The sequence below is a fragment of the Liolophura sinensis genome, chromosome 11, assembly GCF_032854445.1.
Source record: "Liolophura sinensis isolate JHLJ2023 chromosome 11, CUHK_Ljap_v2, whole genome shotgun sequence".
NCBI lineage: Eukaryota > Metazoa > Mollusca > Polyplacophora > Chitonida > Chitonidae > Liolophura > Liolophura sinensis.
The window spans coordinates 7,987,316-8,013,044 of NC_088305.1; the positions used below are offsets into that span (position 1 = coordinate 7,987,316).

At 42.7% G+C, this 25,729-nt stretch overlaps 1 protein-coding gene across 1 annotated transcript; it reads right to left on the reverse strand.

Annotated features, from left to right (window-relative positions):
- Nucleotides 1-1,127: 1,127 nt before the first annotated feature.
- Nucleotides 1,128-24,114, reverse strand: LOC135477818 (solute carrier family 22 member 3-like). Its single transcript, XM_064758022.1, has 7 exons — nt 24,020-24,114; nt 11,750-12,070; nt 10,525-10,659; nt 9,972-10,057; nt 9,084-9,201; nt 6,329-6,401; nt 1,128-1,331 (listed from the first exon to the last, which is right to left on the reverse strand). Exons 1-7 carry the CDS (start codon nt 24,091-24,093, stop codon nt 1,128-1,130), a joined length of 1,011 nt encoding a protein of 336 aa, XP_064614092.1. The 5' UTR covers nt 24,094-24,114.
- Between the last annotated feature and the right edge of the window lie 1,615 nt (nt 24,115-25,729).

The window sequence follows — 25,729 nt, forward strand, 5'->3', positions numbered from 1 at the left end:
GTATTGTTTCCTTTGAATCTGAAAAAAAAGATAAACGGGCTCATGTACGCCCAAGGGCAAATGTTCACGCTATTTTAAACTAATAGTTTAAACTTTACATTTGGTGTAAAGAAACAACTTCAGAAAATATCGTAAGACATGGTTGTATCTCAGCGAAAACATTGCTGCTACACCCGAGGTGCCTTGATCATAAAATATCCCTTACAGCACCACAACATTTCACCAGTTATCTATTGTGTTGTAGTTGTAAAAGTGCCGAGAAACCTCAGCATGACGTCAAAAAAACATAATACACATGTAACATTTATAATAATGGATGTCTTAATAATACTGACACTGTGGTAGATGCTGGTTATCATGCTAACATACAAGGTCTCGATAATAAAATATGTATCTCAGTTGGGCTTTGATTACAACTGTTCATATTCCCAAAGTAGAGATCTATTTCAACAAGATGAATATATCGCCCCTAGTACCATTTCCAGTTGGAAAATCTGTCTGTTATCTTCGCTGCAATAGATTGTGTCCTTGCTCCACGGAGATAATTATGGTAGTAACACCGTGTACCGAACAACACAAGCACACCTATGTCTCAAGGTGATTACCATCACTATGTCTGAAGGTGCAACGACAACTATTTCTGAAGGTGCATACCATCACTATGTCTGAAGGTGCAACCGTAACTATCTCTGAATGCACAACAATAACTCTCTGCAGGTGCATACCATAGCTATGTCTGAAGTTGCATACCATCTCTATGTCTGAAGTTGGATATCATCACTATGTCTGAAAGTGCCTATCATGATTACACAGACGGTGCGGACGATTTTAATCTGTCAACAACAGCCTTCAAGAAGCATGGAGAGTTTAGAGTTAAGATTCAGATCGCAGTCTGAAAAAAATACTGAAATGCGGAAGGAGTGCTGTCCCGGAATTTCAGTCGAGAACAAATGGCTAGTCTCTGGAAACAGGGCATGTAAACCTACACGAGACGTCTCTCCTCTTTTCACCGTACTTCATATGAATGTGTTCTGTCTAAGTATTTGTTAGCTCTGCCTTACCTTGACAGTACTATCTTAGCTGTGAACATAAAACTGTCCTTGTGATATAAGAAAACAAAGGAAAAGTTAGTATTTCATTGCAGTGATGTTCCGTAGAACAACATTCGGGTTGTGTTTTAGGTTCTTTTCCGGTAGGAACAGCTTTTCCAGGTCAACTAGCGTCTGGGGCAAGTCCCTCCCCTTGGTTTCCGGAAGTAAGGGGCAGGCGAGGGCCACCAGCAAGCAGAGCCCTCCGAACACAGCGACCGGCGCCCAGGGTAGTTCACGGGCCTATAAACAAAATTAATAGCGAATATATTTGCGTGATTCGGGTTTTACTCAAGACTATTCTATCCTCACACTGCTAATCTGATTGTTCCTTAAAGCCAGTCTCCGAAATGATTCAATTATACTGTTAATTTCCTTGGATGAAGGAAACTGGAGCGCTCAGGGTACCTCATGTACCAATATGGTTATGTGTAGCATATTGGTAGGAGAATAGTGGTTTTCAATGTTAGACTGCGCAAACGATCAGGCTAGCGTCCTGAACCGCTTGTTTTCAACAAAGACGCACAAGCATTGAGGGGGGGGGGGAACTACAAATTGTATGTGCCAGACCAGTTTGAATTACACCAAAATTAAAAGGTTAAAAGGAAAAATTTTGGTGGCCGGGGTAGTCATTATCATATGAACTAACTACTCATGTACACAAGCTGTTTACTGGCTGCAAGCTCGTGGGAGAGGGGTACTACTGTTCGAAGGAAATAAATTCACGCCTAGACCCCGTCTAAAATACCATTTGTTAAATACATGGATGAGTTATGTTCGGTTCGGTGCCTTTTCCGGGGTTCATTAAGGGGACGCTACCGAACAGTGAATCCGAAAGTGCTCCCTTCCCCCCGCCTTCTCTGTCGCAATCAATAACGTGATACAAACAATCTAAAAAACTATCTTTCATTTATTTATTTATTTCATTGGCTGGTGTTCTTCACCGTATCTAGAATTATTTTACTTATATGACGACCGCCACTTTTATGGCGGGAAGAAACCGGGCAGAGTGTCGGGTGAGTGCTTGTGTTTTTTTCTTGGGGGGTCGGGGGGAGGGGCTATTAGGACGGACCCTAAGACTGTTCACAGCCCTTCTCAGGTTTAGACTCCTGTAACAACCGCATGACATCACATCGTACGACGGCGATAGATAGTCCCGTGATTTACCATGTCCTGCATTTGATGCATTTCAGTCTGTTGATGAGTGTCTCGAGAGATTTTGTGACTATGAAGAGCGACGTGTATTATTACCAAAATTTGATACTGTGTGTCTTCATCTTATACAAGAAAGCGTCTGGAGCACTGCAAAATTATTAACAAAAAAAAAAATAAACGATGTGAACGTATTGTGTTCACTGGGCACACATGGGAGAGCACTATAGTTAGTCGCCTTTTACGCAAGTCTAGCCTTAGGTCATATCGCTTTCATCCACGAAACACCAGGGAGAGGCTTGATTTAAGAACATATACCAAAAGTGTGTGCCATAAGTAGTACTGCATATACCAAAAGTGAGTGAGTGAGTGCTTGGGGTTTAACGTCGTACTCAACAATTTTTCAGTCATATGACGACGAAGGAATCATTAGGGTATAATGTGCCTCCTTGTTGCAGGACGGATTTCCACCGCTCTTTTATTTAGTGCTGCTTTACTGAGACGACTTACCGAAGGCAAGTAAGCCCGAGCCATTATACTGATACGGGTCAACCAGTCGTTGCACTATCCCTTTCATGCTGAACGCCAAGCAATATGTGTCATAAGTAGCACTGCATATACCAAAAGTGTGTGTCATTAGAAGTACTGCATATACCAAAAGTGTGTGTCATAAGCAGTACTGCATATACCAAAAGTGTGTGTCATAAGCAGTACTGCATATACCAAAAGTGTGTGTCATAAGTAGTACTGTATATACCAAAAGTGTGTGTCATAAGTAGTACTGCAAATACCAAAAGTGTGTGTCATAAGCAGTATTGCATATACCAAAAGTGTGTGTCATAAGCAGTACTGCATATACCAAAAGTGTGTGTCATAAGTAGTACTGTATATACCAAAAGTGTGTGTCATAAGTAGTACTGCATATACCAAAAGTGTGTCATAAGTAGTGCTGCATATACCAAAAGTGTGTGTCATAAGTAGTACTGCATATACCAAAAGTGTGTGTCATAAGTAGCACTGCAAAGCAAAGGAGGGCATTACGGACTCACTGGATGCAATTAGTTAACTACACTTGACCCTAGCGTTAAATATGCAATAAGATAAAATAAGATTATAAATGTTACAAAGCTAAGGCTTCCATTTACCCTGATGAATTAGACATTGTATACTAACGATACAATGTCGAACAAAGGTCCACTTCTAAAAACCATGACAAGGAACCAGAACCAAGCAGGACCACCAACATGCATCCATGTTCACCATTTATAACATTTGCGCTCAAACAAAGGAAATCATGCTGTAGACACCAGACCTGACATCGCACCCAGTCATATACCGACAGGGTCAAAAATCTCTGACATTCTGTTGCAAGACTGTGTCTAATTCCGCTTAACACGAGGGTAGGGGTAGTCTATTCATCGTGTTTAATTGGATCGCCAAGTTTGATATATAAACTTGCAATCATTGCGCAACTTAAATACATGTTTTATTATAGGCAACTTATATGCTAACATGGTACATGCATCTTTCCAACATTATTGAAAAGTGTGCACAACTTCTCTTTCCAAGTTCTTTGGTAGTTTGTGTTAAACGTCGTTTCGGGTAATTTGCCTTGTAATTATTGACCCAGAAAGTCCATTTTGTTTGACGGCTGGTACATGGTGTCTGTTATGGTGCGTAGATTTCCGACTTCGAAGCTGAAGCTCTAATCACTAGGCTACGGAAGTGGTCCCATCAGAAAAGAATACCCATGAGGGCAACCGTGTGTGTGTGATGCCTGGGCACTTACGCCAGGTTCTCTCTTTCGTCACGTTATTTTGTTGAGCAGTCAACTTTCTATAATTCTGCTGGTCACTGGATTAGGAGGGGTTCCAAGATCTTATCCTCCATCAAATGTGCGCATGTTGCTCTTAATGCATTGAGCAAGGGCCTTAGACAGAGGGATTCTTTTCTATGGGATTTCTTTTATAGTCCGATCTGAAAGCATCTGTAAATGATTCCGTCCTGATTTCGTACTTTCTTAGTATTTCGGAGCCTTGTGTTAAACGTTTTGGGAACTGACCTCGCAGCTATTGACCTAGAGCGTCCATCTTGGCTGGTATTTGAATGTCGCACATGACGCATAGATTCCTGCAGGGAATAATTTTATTCCAGATTAACAGCGCTGCAACTTTTCATAAACCATCTATATGTAGTTACATGTGCACTTTTTAGCCTTTTAACTATTGGTGAGTTTCATTATTACGTATACTAAACAAGTATCGGCTTCGTCTTAGTGCGTGGTCACCATGTTGTTATTCCACTGACAGAACTCCTACAAAAGACACACACCACTTTGCCCAACACAGCAGGTTATCTAAACCAGTAGGCTTATCCTATGACGAAATATTTTCACCTTTTCCCACCTTATCATTGTTTATGTCAAGTGTGAAGTATACTTACCTGTTTTGTGGTATACATGTATTTAAATCTAGTTCCTATACTTATAACAAATATACTGTAAAGATCAGAAATCGTAATTTCATTTTGTAAAGTTACAGTCCGTTTTTGGAGATATACGCTTGTAAACTTAGGTGTAACACTAGCGCTTGGGTATAGATAGATATTGGCACAAAGTGCAAATGAGAGATCGACAGCCTGAAACCTGTTAGGTGTGAGGTCACATGAAGGCGAAACAGATGTTAAGTAGATATGTTCTATGTGTACATTCACGGACTAGTATCTTGCTGATATCTCGTGCAGCGGATTGCAACTGACTTAATTTCTGACCAGAATTTGCTGCAGATTTTGTGATAATACTGATGCGTATAATGTGGTTTTAGTAAGAAGTCGTGTTTTAACAACTACGTGGACTTGTTCAACTGTAATCCAACACAAATTTTTACAGCTGACCTAGTCATAAACTCTTCACCAAAACTTACAGTCCAAAAGACAAAATCTTTGTACGGCCTCCTTTTTTCCCACACATACATTTTAATTTAAACATATTTTTTTCAGTGCAAAGTATTATCAAAAATAATGTCATAATATGCTGTAGTTGACAAAACATTCTCCTTACCTCGCGTACAACTTTTGGAAATGTTGGAAATCAAAGATTTTTCCAAATACGGCTGATAAGATGGCCATTATATTTTTCTTGTTTAAAAGAGGCACAGGCACTGTCTTCTGTTTCTCCTTTAAACTATAAAGCAAAAGAGTTGACATTACTTTTTTGATAATATTCCCGAAACTCGCCGAGCTGTCCGAAGGTTGTTGACGGATAAAAATCGTCTGCTGCGCATCGGAGGCGAGAAGACCCCATCGTGGAGAATGCAGGAATCCGCATTTCACGCATGCCCTCAACGTCAGAGATGGTGATCTTGTCTGCATGTTCGTGGTGTTGTCTAGACCTGGTCAATATGACCGTGACAGGAGCTGACTTTGATCCAACAAAAGTGCAGTCCCCTCGGCTTGGGAATGCAGAATGAGAAATTATCTGATAAGAAATGCTAAGTGTTTATTCAGTGACGATGGGAAAATACCTACTGGTTTAGGGAAAGGACCTCTAGAAGACCTTAAATACCGTTAATATACCACATCTCTTTCATTAGGTTAAATTGAAGCCTTAATTTTGTAGAATTTTTAAGCTTCTGAAATTATACATGTTCGAGGTATTTTCATCTTATTACCTATCCACCATGAGGGTTAAATGTAGTTAACGAGATGCATCCAAGCTGCAGTAGTTTCAAATGTCAACTTAAGTATGTTGTCATTTATGTCCATGTGAACTGTCCATTTATTTTCACTTATGTCCATGTGAACTGTATAACAGACTGTGACGGTGGTGATACCATACACTTCTGCTTATTACTATGGTAACATGGGTGAGTGGGTCACCATCTGTATGCCCACTTTTCTTTCATTATAATGTCCAGCCGTCGTAAAACAACAATGGAATAAATAAAATAAAGTTAACGCCACCTGAAGAATTCAGGAAGGATTTCTATCAGAAGAATTAATTGATGTGTACTGGGCGATTTTGAACTTGTATCACTGCAACCATATCTATGGTGAAGGAAACCCGAAATACGCAGACTTCGAAAATTTACCACAGTAGCTGCAAAGGGTGCCAGAATTCCACCGATTCTGGAGGAGACGCTCGCTGCTCCCAGACCAAACGCTCTGTATATAAAAGAAGAATACCAGTATGTTAGTGCAGTATGACTTTCAATTAAAATTCTTATCCGGTTTCACCAATACCCGGTGAAGGTCGGTGACTTTCACCACACTACGTTTTAGATCTTAGATTTTAGATTACTCAGCCGTCAATTAAAGCTTGGCACCACACTCATATTCTATTTAGTTGTTTACTTACTTATTTGATTAACTTTTTACGACGTACTCAAGAATATTTCAATTATACGACGGCGGCCAGCATTATGGTGGGAGGAAACCCGGCACAGCCCGGGAGAAACTTACGACCACCCGCAGGCTGGTATCAGACGTATCCGCGTACGGCCGGAGAGGAAGCCAGCTTGGACTTGAACTCACTGTGAGAGCACACTGGTAGAGGCTTCTGAGACACTCATATTATAAATATATAATCTATAGAATGTGTGTCAATAATACTACAAAAATGATATGGTATAAAGGTTTTACATACTGAATGACAGCACAGCCACTGACGCGGTAAGTTGGAATAAGGAGATCGGTGACGTGGTGGAACTGATGCAGGAGCATATGAAATATTGTTTTTATTATTTGATGTACCTTTTATTCCATATTCCTAAGAGATCGTGACGCGTATGATGGCGATTACGCTTGTACATGTTTTAGTAATTAATCCAGATTGAGACTGTTAAAAACATGATTTTTGGATAATGGAAACAAAAATTTGAAATAAGCACCAGTGTTAAGGCCATTGAAAGCTATGTCTATCCATATATATTTACTTATTCTTCTAAACGGAGATCACATGGACAGATCATGTGATCTCCGTCGTATTGCACGATTAAAGTCATGAAGGAAAAATCCGCCCAACCGGAAGAACGTTAAGTTTGTAAATACTGTGTGTAATAATAATTCGGGTTAATTCTGATGAATTTCATTTTTTAAAAAATTTTCAGATGGCGCGTCCAGTTATTCCTTTCCATCTCCTCCGGAATGACAAATTCACCAAAAATGAAGGTGTCAATCAGAAGTAAATCATCCAAGGGACCTCGCAAGAAGTATGCGTTCGTGGATCCCGACTGCATGTAGTGAAACGCCTAGGGCATTTTTTGTTTAGATTCAGCGAAATTAAAGTCCTGCTTATTCTTAACCGAATTTGACATCATATACATGTTGTATTGGTTATCTATGTCTCTCCCAGACTAAATGATGATTTATGGCTGATGATTGGATGAATATTCATTGATTCACTGCGTTTGGTTTTATTGATTGGTTGAATACCGAGCTGACGTAACACGATGGCAAAATCAATGATTAATTGATTGCATAACTCTGATTGATTAGTGCATTGATTGATGAATATTGGCTGATGATTTATACATTTATGATTAGTGATCCATGATGCATTGGTCAGTGATTCGTTGTTCAGTGGCTGGAACCTGACGATTCGTTGGCGTTTCGTGGTTGAATGGAAAGTTATTCTCTACGTCTTTATTTATCTTCTATCAATCATAGATAATCAGACATGAGCGCTAAATATATGCAAAACTGGTGATTCATGATTGACAACTCATATATTGGGGATTCATGGTTGATTGATCATTAATTTGTGCCGATTATTTATGATTCATGATTGACTGAATGTTCATGTGGCGTTTGGTGGTTTATTGATGAATTAATCATTGTGAGGGAATGCCTAAATAAGCTATCAAATTATCAAACGTCTTTTTGCTTAATTCAAAAGATCGTGGATGACTAATGATCCTCGTTGACATTAACCCTCATTATGTCATTAAGTAATGACCTGCATTACTTAATGACATACTGAAGGGCGTCCAATTTAACTTTAAATAAATTCGTTAACTATAATTCGTATATCAGTCGTTAACCAAGATGGACGTTCAAGATCAATAATCGCAAGACCAATTCTCAACTTGACATTTAGCACAAACCACCAGTGTACATATACTTAGTATATAAAGTACGAAATTAGCACGGAAACATGCAAGAGAAGCAGGACAGAAGTTGTGAGAAAGTAATGTTTGAAAAACAAAATTTGTCCAGGGGCAATAAAAACTTGTCATAACAATGTTCATATGTTAATTCTGTCCATGGAGAACAGCTCACTCCAGAGGATATGACATCATGCGATACTTGTGAGCTAAGTAGAGAGGTGATAAAATTTCTTGCCGATAAAGCCAACGATGACAAATCTTTCGTGACAGTCAGAAATTTCTTGATTGTACAATGCCTATCAACAGTGTGAACTGGAACAGTGTGATCGGAGGCATGACACTCCCAGATATGGAAAATGTCAATTATTTCTAAAGAAGATTTTTACTGGTGAGAGTACTATTATTGGTAGGTGTATACACTGTCTGACCTTTGCTGTTTGAAATAATTCGTAATATGCTGTTGATTTTAAAGGCCTAACCCAGTTCCAAGAGGAACCAAACGAGGCATTAGTCTTATGTGAACCATGTGGTATATCGACAGAGGCCTTTATTTCACCGGATACGTGTGACCATTCGCCAACAGTTACACTGTCGTACCTGCTCTGGTTTACTCTCCATGCTGTAAGTTTTTTTTATCACATTTGGCGTAATTCTTATTTTGCTACCTCAAGTCAATAGGCGACATGTATTGCAAAAACTTCTACAAAGGTGTCTTATTCACAGGGTCAGTGGTACTTACCTAATATTTGTAGGATATACTTCTGGTGTGTACATAAAGATAACGCTGTATGTACCGCTGATGCCCACCTTTCCAACCACTATCACACATGTCAGAGCGATATACCCTGTATATCCACCTAACAAACGATGAATGAATGAAATTATTATTTTCTTCGACACTTCGGTAATAGTGCAGTCAGAGGGTTGTTGAAACGTCGCTAAACTAGGATATATACTTTACTGCTATAAATGTTTTAGTGGTGGACACAATATATTTTTGTGTTAAGGACACACCCTCTTAATGCCTTAACTTTAAAGTTTTTAAATTGTGTAGTGTGTATGAATGGAAGCGATAGAACAGTTGTGAACCAAAATGGCATGCAGGGTAAATAATGGCGAGACTAAATTCCATGACAATGTTCAGCACAAACAATCGAAACACTAAGGAAGAATATATAGATATTAGGGCGGATTTTTGTAAAAAGTTTCCAGTGGTGATGGAAAAGGGCAGGCAAAGGTCTAAGCTAAAGAATTAAATGTAATCAATTATGCAGTAAAACAGATGTGTATAACAACTATATTTTACGACGTAAGCTAAATTACATTTGCCTCTGTTAATTAAGTGTAGCTTAAAAGTGAACCAGCATCGTTTGAATAAATACATTTGTCAGAAATAATCCATTCAGAATGAATCTTTACAGTAGCCTATAGTTGCACTGAGAAATGTCGGTTAATCACAGATAATCCAGGCAATAAGTGTAACTAAATACGAACCCGTGGTTGCACTGAGAAGTGTCGATGTAATTACAGATAATCCAAGCAGTATGCGTAACTAAATACTAACCCGTGGTCGCACTGAGAAGTGTCGATGTAATCACAGATAATCCAGGTGTAACTAAATACTAACCCGTGGTCGCGTTGAGAATTGCGGCTGTGATTAAGGATAGTCCAGCCAGTAAGTGTAACGCTATCAGCACCGGTCGCCTTCCACATCTATTGGTGAGATATACAAATGTAATAATAACACTTTTCAAGGATTTCACAAAAACAGTTTTGTATGTGTTGGTCGATTGCTCGTCCTTAGTCCTCTGGATGCAAAAAACATAAACTTTTCAATAAAATATGTTCTTACACACGGCAATTATAACAAAGAAAACTTTAATGAAAGCCTAAGGTGTCGAATTAAAAAGTTTTAGTTGTTTGTGACACTGCACAACAAATTTAAAGGTATTATGTAGAAATTAAGTTTTGTTAGGCAACAAATGTTGATTCTGCTATAGACTGTATATTCTGGATCATAAATGTTATACAGGAGTGTCCCAACTCCTACACCCGTGAAATAGGCCAAAGCCGACAAATTGTGGAGTATCAGGGCTTGTCGGGCCGTAACCCGAAGAGTGAACATTACTTTTTGGTGATGTTCTTAAATTTCAGGTACATCAAAAGAAAAGATATCTTACTTCAATATAATAGGAAATACAAGGAGGCTGGCTGGGACCTCTGCCACTGAAGAGAGAAACAAGTTGAGGTAGCGGTTTCCCGACATCACGGATGAGACCATGTACAGGCCGTAGTAGGTCAGGGAGTTGGTGAACCTGGAAATGTAGTTAAGTTAGTCAGCCAGGTAGGTACGTTAGTGAGCTTGAAAATGTAGGTAAGTTAGTCTACCAGTTAGGTACGTTAGTGAATCTGGAAATGTAGGTAAGTTAGTCAGCCAGGTAGGTGTTTTAGTGAACCTGGAAATGTAGGTCAGTTAGTCAGCCTGGTAGGTACGTTAGTGAACCTGGAAATGTAGGTCAGTTAGTCAGCCTGGTAGGTACGTTAGTGAGCCTGGAAATGTAGGTCAGTTAGTCAGGCAGGTAGGTGCTTTAGTGAAACTGGAAATGAAGGTTTTATAGTCAGCCAGGTAGGTATGTTAGTGAACTTAGAAATGTAGGTAAGTTAGTCAGCCAGGTAGGTATGTTAGTGAGCTTGAAAATGTAGGTAAGTTAGTCTACCACTTAGGTACGTTAGTGAATCTGGAAATGTAGGTAAGTTAGTCAGCCAGGTAGGTGCTTTAGTGAACCTGGAAATGGAGGTCAGTTAGTCAGCCAGGTAGGTATGTTTGTGAACCTGGAAATGTAGGTCAGTTAGTCAATCAAGTAGACACGTTAATGAACCTGGAAATGTAGGTCAGTTAGTCAGCCAGGTAGGTACGTTCGTTAGTGAACCTGGAAATGTGGCCCCACATTTATCAAACATCTTAATATAATTAATGGTCACATGTAAACGGTGAAACAGGTCCTGAAGTGGTTTAATTCGTCAGAATGTTAGCAACATGTCTACGACAGAACAAAGACGTCATAATCGACGATATGGTCTGAAAACTGAATTTGATCTGCAACCTGTTGATTTGAGGCCATGAAGTAAATTTCCATTCACCATTAACGAGCCACTATGAACAAACCTTCAAGACTAAATGTGTACAAATATGGCCTGGATATCGTTCAAAAATGTAACCTATCAGGCCAAATTTCTGTGCCAATTTCAATTCCATTCGATCAACAGTGTTGATAAAAAGTTTGGAAAACTGTTTCGGAAGGTTGGAGGTGGGGGGGGGGGGGGGCAAACATATTATCCATATGACCAGGAACAACCAATGAGCTTGTAAATGTTGAAATGTTGCCTAAAATCTTATCAACCAACCATGCGAGTAACATGACCAGTGTGACCCTCCTAAGTTTGAGGTGCTTCACAAGAGCCAGGGCCGTCACCTTCGTCTGTGCTGTGCTCGTGTTTTCTACCGACACACTTGGTTCGGTGTTAGTAGATTTTTCCTCCGCCTTCAACTCCTTGTCCGTATGGTTAATTTTACTCATATTCCCGTCTTGTGAGAAATACCGGGCTATGGCAGATGCAATAGTATCGGATTTGATACCGTTCTTTTTTCCGGCTTTACGAACGAGACGTGTGCCCTCTTCATGTTTTTGGTTTGCCAGCAGCCATCGAAGAGGTTCGTCAACAAACCTATGGGAAAACGAATCACAGAAGGAAATTTGTCTTAATACCATGTTAAACGTAAAAACACGTCCAGTCTTCTTGGTTTTACATAATACTCTTATTCCGTAATATATACTTACATGTCAAATCGTCTGTAAATATCCTGTTTCCTCCCACCAAAATGCTGTCCGCCGTCGTATAAGTGAAATATTCTTGAATACAGCGTAAAACACCAACCAAATAAATAAATAATGTAAGTAAATATATGTGTTTAAAAGGCACAGCCTCTTTACCAATATCATCTCCAATAAACTTAACCTTTCTGACGAATGTCCTTTAATGAAATGACTTTAATTTCTGAAAAGTTGACAGCCAGCGCCACTGACATCATTTGGTTGCTTCTACATTCCGGATACGTGGAGCATGGCGTATCTCTGTCCCTCTCTAGCCCCCCTCCCCCTCCCAACAAAGTTTTAATAGCCCTACAATAGTTTTATTGACAGAAACGCGCTTATTTCCGATTTAACGTTGCAACATTGCTTTTGTCGTATTGCAACGTTCCACACCGCTTCTACGGCAACGTTATAACCTTATGCAGACTAGGTTGTGACGATGGAAATATTTTCCTAATCAAACGAACCCTGGCTGCGCATATGTAACGTTTGGTTCAGATTTTACCCATCTGTTACGAGGAATCAGGGATTACCTCAGTCGGCGAAAGCGCAGCTGGCATTGTACGTCATATTTGCCACCGATTTTTATCAATGCATTATGTAAATGAGTGGAAGTTATCCGTCGGCAAAATTAAAAATATTATTCACCTTACATGTAAATCTGGTTTGGTTTGGTAATTGTACCTCATTGCCACAAAAGCTAGTTATTCCGTAACATCACATTCGATTAACATGATAATAGAAAAACACTAATGCGTACAATCCTGGGCATTCTTGTCTTTTGCTTAATTTTTAAATAAATACAATTAATTACTGAATTACCTCAGTTCGAACTTCAACAATCCTTTGCGACACCAAATCGACAATGCTGACACACCGTCTGAACAAGATAAATATGAAACCGGCAATTCTCTGGCAAAATCAAGCAAACGAACGAGTCGTATCCCTGATGGAAATTGAGACGACCACACTGGCTGATCCTTCATTGAACTCTGTTCGTCAGTTGCAATCAGGCAAATTAAAGCAGACTGACGCAACTCTAAACCAAGGACAGGTTAAGATTTACAAGAAACGGAAGAGGATCCTTATTGCGCAGACGGAATCATCTTACGGGGTCCAGAATAGTAGTCCTAAGGCAAATTACAGTATGATCAGACTGTGACATAAGAGTCGTTGTCTTTTTTTTGGTAAAACACAGCTGATGAGAGAAAAAGTTTTGTTGAATATGTCATACACGACTGCTATGCATGTTGTTTGAATTATCATCACAACATGGGAGAACTAGTAAAAACATCAGAGATACCGCACAGGTGGTGGTTCAACATGTACCTGTGGCAGATATTTATGATTCCCTGACTTGTGGCTAGTATCCTGTTGTTATTCAACACTCTTGTCCATCCCGAGAAGTAGAGATAACAAATTCACCGAGCGCAACTTCCGTCATTTCAAAACGTGAACGCATTTGCACATGAGTAGTAGAGATATTTGCAAACGTGTCTTCTTGGGGAGGACGGATGAGGGAATAGGGAGTGTGTCGTTGAGTCCGCGCTTTGCGCGTGACGTCAGCCTCGTGACGTCACACTTTCCATGTCGCGCCAAAATGTCACGCGCGAGAGCATCAGTTCCATGTCGCGCCAAAACGGACCAATGCGTGAGTACCATTTCGTTCGCGCCAAAACTGGGGGAGCTTCATGTTATTCGCGCCAAAACTGATGTCACGCAAGTGAGCAGCTCTGTTTTCCCCGCTCGATTATTTCGTCGACGTCCGCGTTGTATAGTCCAATGAGCGAGGAGGTTGACAAATGCATGTACATTGGATAATATATATCCACTGTCTGGGGGTAGGTTCACTAACTACACACGGACACCAGGACGACGTCGGACTGTGCCTCGCACCGGCCGCCAGCCAATTCGTCAGCGGCAGCCACCGCCCCCGCCGCCGCGAGACCGGAAGAGGGGTCTGAGAACGCTCGAGGGCAGAGGCTCAGACCCGGTCAATACCGCTCTCCGTGCATTGTACTATGACCCCAACTGTCCAGCGTCTTACAATGGTGTTCCTCCCTTGCTCAAGGCAACCCAGCAACATGGACTCAAAGTGAGCCGGACCCGTGTGTCGGCTTGGCTGGCTCAACAGGACACATACATGCTGCACCGTCCTGCGCTACGGCGCTACCCTCGTAACCGAGTTGTGGTTGGGGGTATAGACAATCAATGGCGGACCTGGTTGACATGACACCGTTTGCCAAAGAGAATGACGACAACCGTTACCTACTCACCCGCATCGATGTCCTCTCCAAGTACGCCTGGGTGAATCCACTGCGCACCAAAACCGGCGTTCGTCTTTTCAGGAGAGGACGTCGATCGTTGTACCTGCAAACGGAAGAGCGCAAAGAATTTCTGAACAGACCATTCCAAAGGACGACGGGGTGTTTTTCTTTCACACGTTTAACGAAACCAAAGCGTCCGTGGTTGAACGGTTTAACCGTACTTTGAAAGGACGCATGTACAAATATTTCAACACGTACAACACTTGGCGGTAGCTGGACGCCTTACCGGCGCTGGTCCGCGGTTATATTCGAGAGTATCACCAGAGTATACGGCGTGCACCCTTCGAAGTCACCACCCAGAACCAGAAAGAAGAGCGTCAAACCTTGTACAGTCCACCCACGTCCAAACGATTGGTGTACCGTTATCGTGCCGGCGATTTCGTGCGTATAAGTAAAGTGAAAGGGGAATTTAAAAAAATCGTACCTGCAGAATTGGTGCAGGGAAATGTTCTGCATCGTACGCACCGACCCTCGTCAGCCTGTCGTGTACTGACTGGAGAATTTGAACGGGGAACGGTTGCTCGAGACGTTTTACGAGACTGAACTGCAACCGTTTTATCAGGTGGAAAAGATCTTAAAAAGGGATCGTCGCCGAGCAATACTGTACTATTGGGTGAAGTGCATCGGCTTTAATTCTTGGGTGCCGGCCACGGACGTTAAACGTATGTAACCCCAACGATGACGGGGGTAACTGTCACTCCCTATCGACCTACCTCAAGGGATAGATCAGTGGGTAGAAGGGTTGCTCAAGGATAAAGGTACCGTGGCAGCCGTGCTCGGAGTTCTCTTGTAAATCGGAGTTTTAGTGGGTGGACTGGCCGTGGAACTGAGAATGCAGCTCCTCCAAGACCAGTCGACCCTTCAATATCTACAAGGACAATTCAACAAGACGGTCCTTCGTTGGTCTGGGAAGCCTTTGTCCCCATCGCCGCCGCCGTCATCACCACCATCATCACCACCGTTGTTGAGTGACATCGCGAGTGACATCGCGCGTCGGCTTGACAGCACCGTCCTGGGCGGTGACCTGACCCCCACCCCACTACCTACCACGGCATTTACCCCTCGGCAGGACGCGTCCACGGACCCAACCATCAATTCCCGGTTGAAGTTTACGGTTCACCCCAGCTACGCCGGCGTCACCGACCATCGCTCCCTAAAAACACTTCGGTACCGATCAACGTTTCCACACCCGTCTATTCTTCACCCAACACGGCGCGGAGCGGCATGTGCCGCAGCAGCAGCAGCACTGCGTTTACCTTGCCCTCCTCACCAGTGGCGACCAGCAGCAGCAGTCGAGGTAGCAGCCTCACCCTTCCCGCCCGTTACGACGGCGACGGTTTCCGCAGCAGCCTCTCGCGCTGTCCTTCACCGTCACCCGTACGACCAGCCAAACTGACTCACCTACCTTCTCCATCCTTGGATACTCGATTGGAGTATCCGTTTACCTGCATCGTCAGGAACGACGGGGTGTGGAAAGTCCGTGTTCGTGAAACGGTTGGTGGGACACGCTCAATCTCTCATTTACCCACCCCACAACGCGTCGTCTGGTGTTACGGGGAGTGGCAGACGTTGCACACCACGTTACCTAACGTTCGGTTTGAAGAAGGTGTGCCCAGCCCGTCAGCATTCCACCCGGGTTAGCGGTCGTTAGTCGTCGTGGACGATTTAATGGCCGAAGGGGACGAACGCGTGACAAAACTCTTTACCAAAGGCAGCCACCACCGTAATATCAGCGTGGTGTACATCGTGCAGAACTTATTTAACAAAACCAAAGATCATCGCACCATCAGTCTGAACACACACTACTGGGTGTTGTTCAAAAACCCGAGAGACGCTTCTCAAATTGCCACGATCGCTAAAGAGATGGTCCCGGGGTGGACGCAAGACGTGCGCGAGGCGTTTGAGGATCTCACTGCCGAACCTCAAGGGTATTTTCTGGTGGATTTCAAGCAAGCCACACCCGACCACCTGTGACTTTGCACCCACATCTTCCCTTGGGAGATTCAGCACGCCTACCTCCCCAAGTCATAAAACTTCGTACGCACGATCTGCCGAATCAGTTGTTCCCACGTCAACCACCCACGATGTCACGCCTGCTCCAACGTTACGGTTCCTTGGTGTCCCTGCTGGCTCGAGCCACCCTTGCTATTCGACGCGCCGTGCTGCGCAGCAACGATCCGGGTTTACTTCGGTGTTTGTGTGAATGTGCTAAGAATGTGTTAAATGGAAACGTTCCACTATCGAAGGGAAAGTTACAACGGCACGAGACGGGTCTTTGAACTTTGTTCAAGAAAAGTGTTCCCCTGCATAGGAAAAGACGGACTGTTCAACGCGGTGGTCTGATTGGAGCGCTGTTCGGCCCCGTCCTCACCGCCACGCCAGCCCTCATCGGTGGCATCGTTAAGAGCATAGCTGGGAAGTAATGCAGCACGCCAAGAAAATAGCCTTGGTCGAGCCACGGCTATTAGATACGCTCACGCGGCCTCCATCCCCCTATCCCGTCTCCCCGTACCTCGTGCCCAGTACTGTTAAAGCCCTTTACGCGCTCGACCAAGAAATGGCATCGACCCTCCATGACACGACTCTCTCGGACGATGAGAAAATACAACGGTATCATCACACCCTTCAACAGCACTGTGGGATTCAAGATCAATACCAAGCCGCGCAGCATCCAAGTCCGACGACGAACCCTCCCACCGCCAGACCGGTTTCGGAAACAACTGCGGCTCGGTTTCAGCCCGCCTCTAAAGCACGTCATGAATTTACCGCACAACTGTCAAATGGGGCCGGCGGATCTGCGCACATGCGTGTGAAGGATTTACATGCCACCACACCCACGCTGTACGTGTACACGGACATTTGCGAACCGCGTTTAGTGGGAGAAACGCTGGCACCGCTGCTGCGGCTGGTCACCACAAAAGGGAAGTACGGCCTGCACATTTCCAACACGTGGAATACATCCCCGTACAGCGCAAGCATTTCTCGACCGTGGACATCAGGGACGACGCGGGCCAAACAGTCGTATTTGAACGCAGTAAAATGGTGCTGACACTTCACTTTCGACAGCGGCAAGCATTACCTTTGCAATGAATGTCGTACACGACCCCGCCATGTGTCGATCCTACATCGACTATTACACCGAGCAAGCCGGTGAAGGTGGGTTACATGCGTTCCGGGGTGCCGTTGTACAGCGCAATCACGGTTTGAGCGGCACTTTCATTAAAGTGGCACAGCCCTTGTTGAAGACAGCTGTGAAAGCGTTGGGCAAAAATGCGTTACGTGCCGGACCGAAAGTCATGGACGACGTGTGGATCGAGGGGGTGCCGGTGAGCAAGGCTTTGAAACGACGAGCTCGCTTTTTCCGTACCGAAATTCTGCTGATCATACTTCCAATCAGCATACGCCTGGAACCAGGCATGATGTCATTCACCTCCGCGAACTCCGCCATGGTGGGACCTATGTCCTCCCAGCTCAAATCGATGTTTTTAAATATGGGTGGACATTCCGCAAAGTCCGCTTTGAGATGGTCCGGCACGTGGATGTCGCATTCGACAAAGCCTAACAACAGGCCTTGGATGACAGCCTGTACCAGCTGAGCCTGCGTCTTGGGCTGTCGCTGTGAAGGGGGTAAGCCGTACCGTTGCAGGAAGGCGCGCAAGGCCGGGTTCGTTTTGCCGCAGGCGAAGAAACTCGCACTCCCATATGCACATCAACTGGTATCCCAACTGGCGACGAATTTGTCCCGCACCTGCCGAGTGTAAGATGGCTTGGTGTCGTTGGGATCAATACGCACGTCTAACTCGTCCAGGATGTAGGCATAACCCGGTCATCGCTTCGTCCACAGTGGCCAAGTAAGCTTTGAAGTCGTAACATGCTAAGTAAGGGAATATTCCGTCATCTCCTTCCCAGAGGTAAATACCCATGTCCGCCAACACTTCGAAAATAGTGGGTTGATTGTGGAATACACTCCCCGGGTACTTCCCGCGAACTGTGTCGGTGCACGTTTGACCGTGCCGTCGTAATTCCCATAGCTTATTAAAGCTCTTAGAACACACTTGACAGGTGAAAGACTGGACGTAACGCCTCATATCCTTGATGTAGCTGAAAGGCTGATTGTGCAGGTTGAACCGCATGGTGGGAGAAGTATAGCGCTGTGCACTGCGATGGATGAGTTGAGCCAAGTACAACTTGTCCATGGAAACGAGCTGGTACTCTTGAATGCTTACGTTAAATAGGCTCTCCACCGTGTCCAGCGCACTGAGAGGTACACCTTGGAAATACCTCGACTCTATCTGGACCGCCCCCATATACATGCGGTGGTAAGCCCAGTCTGCTTGTCACAGTTTATTGGTTTGGGCTTGTCCAGTCTTTGAAGACGTCGACGTGCATGGTTTAGTAGAACACCACCACGGTAATAGGGCAATAGTACGGTCGCATAGCACCTTGACTGGGTGTAAAAGGTCTGGGGCGTGTGATGACGCGACACCCCGCGCGCAGTGTGTAAGCCAGTGTCCATGGGGGCTTGCCGAATATTTAAGGTTTGTTATAGATATAGTATCGCATAGTATAGCTATAGTATCGTAGAGTATATGTATAGTAGAGTAGAATATAGTTACAGTACAGTATATTGTTTATTTATTTATTTGAATGTTGTATTTACAACTATAGTAAAGTAGAATATAACTATAGTAAGGTCACATTCCGTTCAAACATGTGGGCTTAGATGAACCATACAGCGCCAATGGCTGGTCCCCGTCTATAGCCGTGTCAACAAGCGACCCAGAATTATTTCTCCTGAAATTCTCTCTCACAAATGGTATTGCTGATTCTAATGTGCGAAATTTGGCATGGGTTTATACTGCATAGTATGATAAATACGTCAGTTTTAGTCGACGGCCTAACAACACCTAGGCTATCTGGAAAAGCTGAAAAATACATTTATAAAACTAGGATATCTGTGAAGCTGAAAATGGCACAAATCTTTGATGTTCAGTAATGATTGTTTTATTCATTACATAAATTTACATAAATCCGTTTAAACAGGTGGGCTTAGATTAGTCATAAAGCGCCAAAGGCTGTTCCATATCTATAACCGTGTCAACAAGTGACTCAGAGTTATTTCCCCCTGATATTCTCTGTACAAAATACGGCATGTGTTTATACTGCATGATCGTAGGATAAATTTGTCAGTTTTAGTCTACTTCCTTCAGGTCTAGCATTATGTTGTACAAAAAAACATTACCGAAAAAAAAACCGCCTAGGCTATCTGGAAAATGCTATCTGCATGTATGTGCAGAAGCGAATAGAGGTGGGTAATATGTTTTGCTCCATAAAATTCAGAGGAAGTAACTCATTATACAATGATAATAAATCCACAGATTTATTCCCCTTGTTAAAACTGTCCTAAAATGTTTCGCTCCATACCAAACATGTATGAGCCTGGCCACCAATGCTTTAAGTTCAAACAATACAGCAATTGAGGACCAAGAGAAGTAAGCTGATAACTTGGAAGCATAGAGTTATGTAACACTCCCGGTGTCACTTCGAAAGCAGTTCACCAGTAAATGTCAAGTATCGAAATGAATATGACGACAGAAACGTGTTAGGCAACATATAGGTACAAAAATAAGCTGATAACTTGGAAGCATACGGTTATGTAACACTCGCTGTGTCACTTCGAAAATAGTTCACCAGTAAATCTCAAGTTTCGAAAATTAGACCATTGATAGTACGAAATACGGCTTGTGTTTATACTGCATTATCGTATCGCGTAGCCGAGTGGTACAAACTGTTCGGCTTTTACCAAACAGTGTGTGAGTGGATGTGTGACTTACCTTTCCGTGTTCAGCACGTCGTTGGACGCGCCATTCCCCTAACCGGTAAAAGGTCTTGTCACACCCTTCGCATTTCCACACACGCTCCTGTTTTTCATGTCGCCGCTGGTGCCGGATCACATGGCTCCGGCGGGGAAACGTCCGCCCGCAGGTCGGGCACGTGAACCTTGCTCCTCCATCCTCCTCCACGTGGCGCGTCCTCTCGTGTCGTAGCCAGTTGTCCCGCCGGGACTTGGTCAGTTTTGGTGCGGAATGGAGCTCACCCATTTGTAGTTTTGGCGCGTCATGGAGCGGAAGGAGCCCCTAAACCCAAATTTAGAAGCCGATGTTTTTGGTGTGACAAATGTTCTCCCATGGGTCAGTTTTGGCGCGAACAAATTGGAGCTCACCCATTGGTCAGTTTTGGCGCGATATGGAGCTGAAAGTGCCGCTTTTGCGCGTGACATCAGTTTTTACGCAAAATGATGTAATACTATACACACTGTTACAATGTTATACTATACAATATTATACTATACAATGTTATTTTGCTCCCTTCTCGAGTACGACTCCCTCAGCCTCCTCGGTCATTGGACGACGCAGCGCGGACCTCAACGAAATAACTGAGTGGAAAAAGCACATACACTCAAACGATCCACTTCATTGGTCCGTTTTGGGGCTACACAACGCATGACGTCACGGAGACCCATTGGTCCGTTTTTGGCGCGAACGGCATGGAACTCACCCATGGGTCCTTTTTGGCGCGCCTCACGTGACGTGTCACGTCACGCGCATGCGCTAACGTCACGCTCAAAGCGTTCATAAACCTAACCACTGTTATAAAAATGAAAAAATCTGGGACATGCCATTAAAGGTCAGTTCATCAGAATACAATGTAATGTGGACTTTGGTCAGCAGTAGACCACCCAGAAACTACATCTACGGGTGAACGGGCACCGTAAGTCTGTGCGCAAGAAACAATTGCTAATAGGCAAGCATTTCTCTGCCTCCGACCATGACTGGGACCATTTCAGCTTTCAAATAATAGAATCGGTTTATTCATCAACAAATGAGACAGATGTCGAATTTGTACGTAAAATTCGTGACCGTAAGCTTTTCTGGATTCTAGAGATTGGTTCAGTCTTCCCATGTGGGTTGAATGATAACGTTATGGGAATCGGCAATGTAACATCTAGCCAACCACATGACTCCGTCATAACAAATTTATTCAAATACCATAAACGTAGACCTCGCAGTTATAGTAGGAGAAAGTTCAACGGAAACATGATTCACAAACACGTTACAGTTAGCTATTTAGTCGGACTGTCGTATGACACCATACGCTAAAACAGGTAGTTCAAGACGTCAACATTCGATCAAACAAAAAAAATATCATCTCGGCACTTGAGGAGTATGTTAAAAATGGTCAAAACGGGAGAAAGTGTATTCTTCGGTACTTAACGATTGGCTTGAGATTGTCAAAAAGAAGGTTAGTTTAGCTATAGACATTGATGCTCTTCCTAAAGTTAAACAGGTTCTGAAGGATTCCACTAATCAAGAAACACTCGCTGACCTTCATAGTAAATTTGTCATCACTGTAGCAGACAAGGCTCCTAATAATGTCATCTTTATTTCCAAGAATTATTATTATCAAATTCTTGTTCAAGAGCTATGTGCATCTACAACAACATCCACGTATTCTGCTACTACATGTACTCTGGAAGACCTATTTAACAAACACAAAACCTTTTTTAAAGAAAGGTGCACAAATATACCTTCCCGTCATACAGAAATACCAAAACTTTACTGGATTCCTAAAATGCATAAATCCCCATACAAGGCTCGACTTGTTGCGGGTTCAAGAAGCTGTACCACAAAACTCTTGTCAGCCCTACTTACGAGAGCGTTACAAGAAGTAAAGTCATTTTGGATTAAGTATTGTTGTGCCATAACAAAAAATTCAGGTGTCAACTACATGTGGACTCTTAACAACTTCAAACGTCTTACAGAAGAACTTGATACTCATATGCATATACCGTACAAAGACGTATCCACATGAGATTTCTCTACTCTCTATACAACGATTCCTCACAAAGATCTTATTGAAAGAATATCCTCGTTAATTGTCTCTGTATTTACTAAAACAGGTCACCGTTACATTAACGTCCGAAGCAATAGGGCTTTCTTTAGTTCTACTATTTATAAAGGTTACCACTCATGGGATGTTACATTATTTATTGAATTACTAGCATTTCTCACTAATAACATCCATGTGAAATTCGGAGATACCATTTACCAACAGTGCATAGGTATTCCAGTGGGTACCAATTGTGCGCCTCTTTTGGCAGACCTATACCTGTTTTCATATGAATACGACTAAATGCAGGAATTACTTAAAAGTAATCTCTTTAAAGCTCGATCCTTTTCATTTACCAAGCGATGTATTGATGATCTACCTGCGTTAAATAACCCCCATATTTCTGAAGCAGTGATGGAAATCTATCCCCCTTCGCTGGATTAACAGGAGACAACAGATAGTCCTGATGGTACATCTTATTTGGATCTATATTTGTACAAAGATGAACAAGGCCTCCTTTCACGCCGCCTTTACAAAAGGGATAACTTCAATTTTGATATTGTAAATTATCCTTTTTTAGATAGCAATACACCAAAGGGTCCTGCATATGGCGTATACATATATCAGCTTGTAGCATTTGACAGATCTTGCGTTAATTGTGATGACTTTAATCTAGTTGCTAGTTCAAAACTAGTTTGTGAAGGATACTCCATCAAACGCCTTAATTCTAAGTTTCTCAAATTTTGCAACAAGTATAACACTCTCCTTGGCAGGTAAGGACAGAGCGTTCAGAATCTCTGGCGATCTGCATTGTGATCAACCACATAGACGGCGCTGTTTTTCCTATATACATATCTATCACGTACATGGTATTTATCAAAATAGATGGCGCTGGTTGCCCAGTGTAACCGTCTATCTTGCATGTCATGTGTAACATCATAGATGGCGCCTCTTGTAGCATGACATCTTTACATATTAATGGGAAGACGTAATCGTCCTTTACTTTTGAATCACAATCTGGTCGGTTAGGGTCTGTAACGCTCGTCATTATTAAACTGTATCTAATACCGCTTAACCTGGGGCTAGGGGCTGTGAAAGTAGCCATGCTCATTACATCAGCATAATGCCTTTATGAACAGTTGCAATTAAAGCGCGACTGAGATACTTGTTTAATTGTTATTTGACCTGGAACTCATTCATAGACTACGAATGTGAACGTTGATATGGAATTCATGCCTGGAATATGCATTGTCTGCCCGGCATCATTGAAAACTGATGACCGCTTCTCTCTTGTGTGTTACCGGCTTTATTTCTTATTTGTATAATTTCTTACATACCTTTGTCTTTGGGAGTTAGTGTTAAACTTTGGATCTGCGATTATCGACTTGGAACGCCTTTCACGGACTACGAATGGTATATGAATGTCGTATTCGACGCTTATATATTATCTCTAAATCAATGACAATCGTGAAACTGAGGTAAGTCCTCTATTTCCCCCTGAGAAAAAAATAGTTTTGTGTATGAACGACCCAAACCCTTTTCTCGCCCTGAGTGATCCAATGCCTTGCAATGTATTATTCACTTACAGAAACTGTCCAACGATGACTACGGACAGTGCAGACATGGCTAACTGGACGTAACGCCAGCTGTATCCCTTCATGAGGTAACCCAGAGCCGGAAGAAAGCAGGCACTCACACTCCAAACGACGTTTGTTATCAATGCGGCCAAGGTTCTGTGCCTAGGCAGGAAGATCTCCAGTGTTATCACCCATCCCACCATACCAGTGGCCTGACCAACAGAAAGATATAACGAAGAGAACGAGGACATGTTAATACCGTGAGTCAGTGATTGGTTTTCGAAGCGATACCTAAAACATCCAAAATCAAATAACATAGGCGGACATGTTTAAATGAGTTGAAAGAACCAATATTCAGATAAAGCTCTATATTCTACACTGTAAGAATAGAATGCAAAGTTACAGCCTGAAGCACTGTATATTGCTACAGTAAATGATGTTGTAAATATTTTCCACCATTTTTCAGCGCGATTCTACATCTATGTGGTGTAATTTTGTTCTAGTCGATGTGTACAGCAATGTCTGTAAAGCTGTAGCGGTTTGACCATTTGCAGTGCACTTTGCTGTAAACGTACACCGGTTTTCTTGGTAGATATGTAGATTTTGTGAATTTACAATGGAGTTAACTGATTATTTATATGTAAATTTCCACAATGGTATATGTGGAAATATACTACTATTTTGGGTGTAAATATTAAACAGCACATCTTGTAAATCTACAGTGAAAGAACTGGTCTCAAAATTGCCAGCACTTTTCACTGTAAAATTACAGTGTAATATATATAGAGAGCATGACATTCTAATTTCGTGCAGGCCTGCTACAGAAAGGCGTTACATGTCACAGGTGGAAATGAGTTAATAATTTGTCAACATAGCGAATAACTTTACATATAGGAGCGAACAGACTATCTCTGTAACAAATGAAACTATGAGAAACTAGCAAACTTACCCCTAAAAATGCGCCGATGAAAAACCTGGCGACAATAAATGACGTAATATTGGTGGCGAGACAATTTAGGAGCGACGCAGAAAGGTAACCCACATGACACCAAAGCACCACTTTTTTTCTTCCGTACGTATCCGCTATCGGGGTGAACACCACTGTCCCCAAGGAAAGGCCAACAGTGAAAATTGTCTGCGAAAGCTCAGAGAGGAAGGTACTGCCGCAGACCAGGTCCCACTGGAGATAAGTTGTATATATCAGGACTGGTAAATAAAGTTTGCCCCCACCCCCATATTTTCTTGGTTACATATTTGCGTTATAATCAATGATGACTGTCCAGAAAAGCCATCTAGATTTCATGAAAAGGCACACTCTGTAGTCTTAGTACATCTGTTCAAAATGCAACTCTTCATACATGTTTTTACTCACACAAAAATTGTTTTCTATATTAACAGGTGAGTAAATTTATTTCCCACACAACCTGGGGATGGTCGTAGGTTTTCTCCCACCATAATGATAACTGCAGTCGTATAAGTGAAATATTCATGAATAACACACCAATCAAATAAATAAATAAAATATTTGACTGACCTCGCTCACAATAGACGCCTCCTTGGGCTCGGCGTAGACAAATCCCCCTGAACACTCCCCAGACGTGTTTGCAGAGACACTGTGCCACACACATCTCTGACCGTAACTGATATTCAAGGACTGGTTCGGAGAAACATCTTTTAAGTCAGATCCTGGGGCTAAGCAGACAAAATCTGGAACAAACC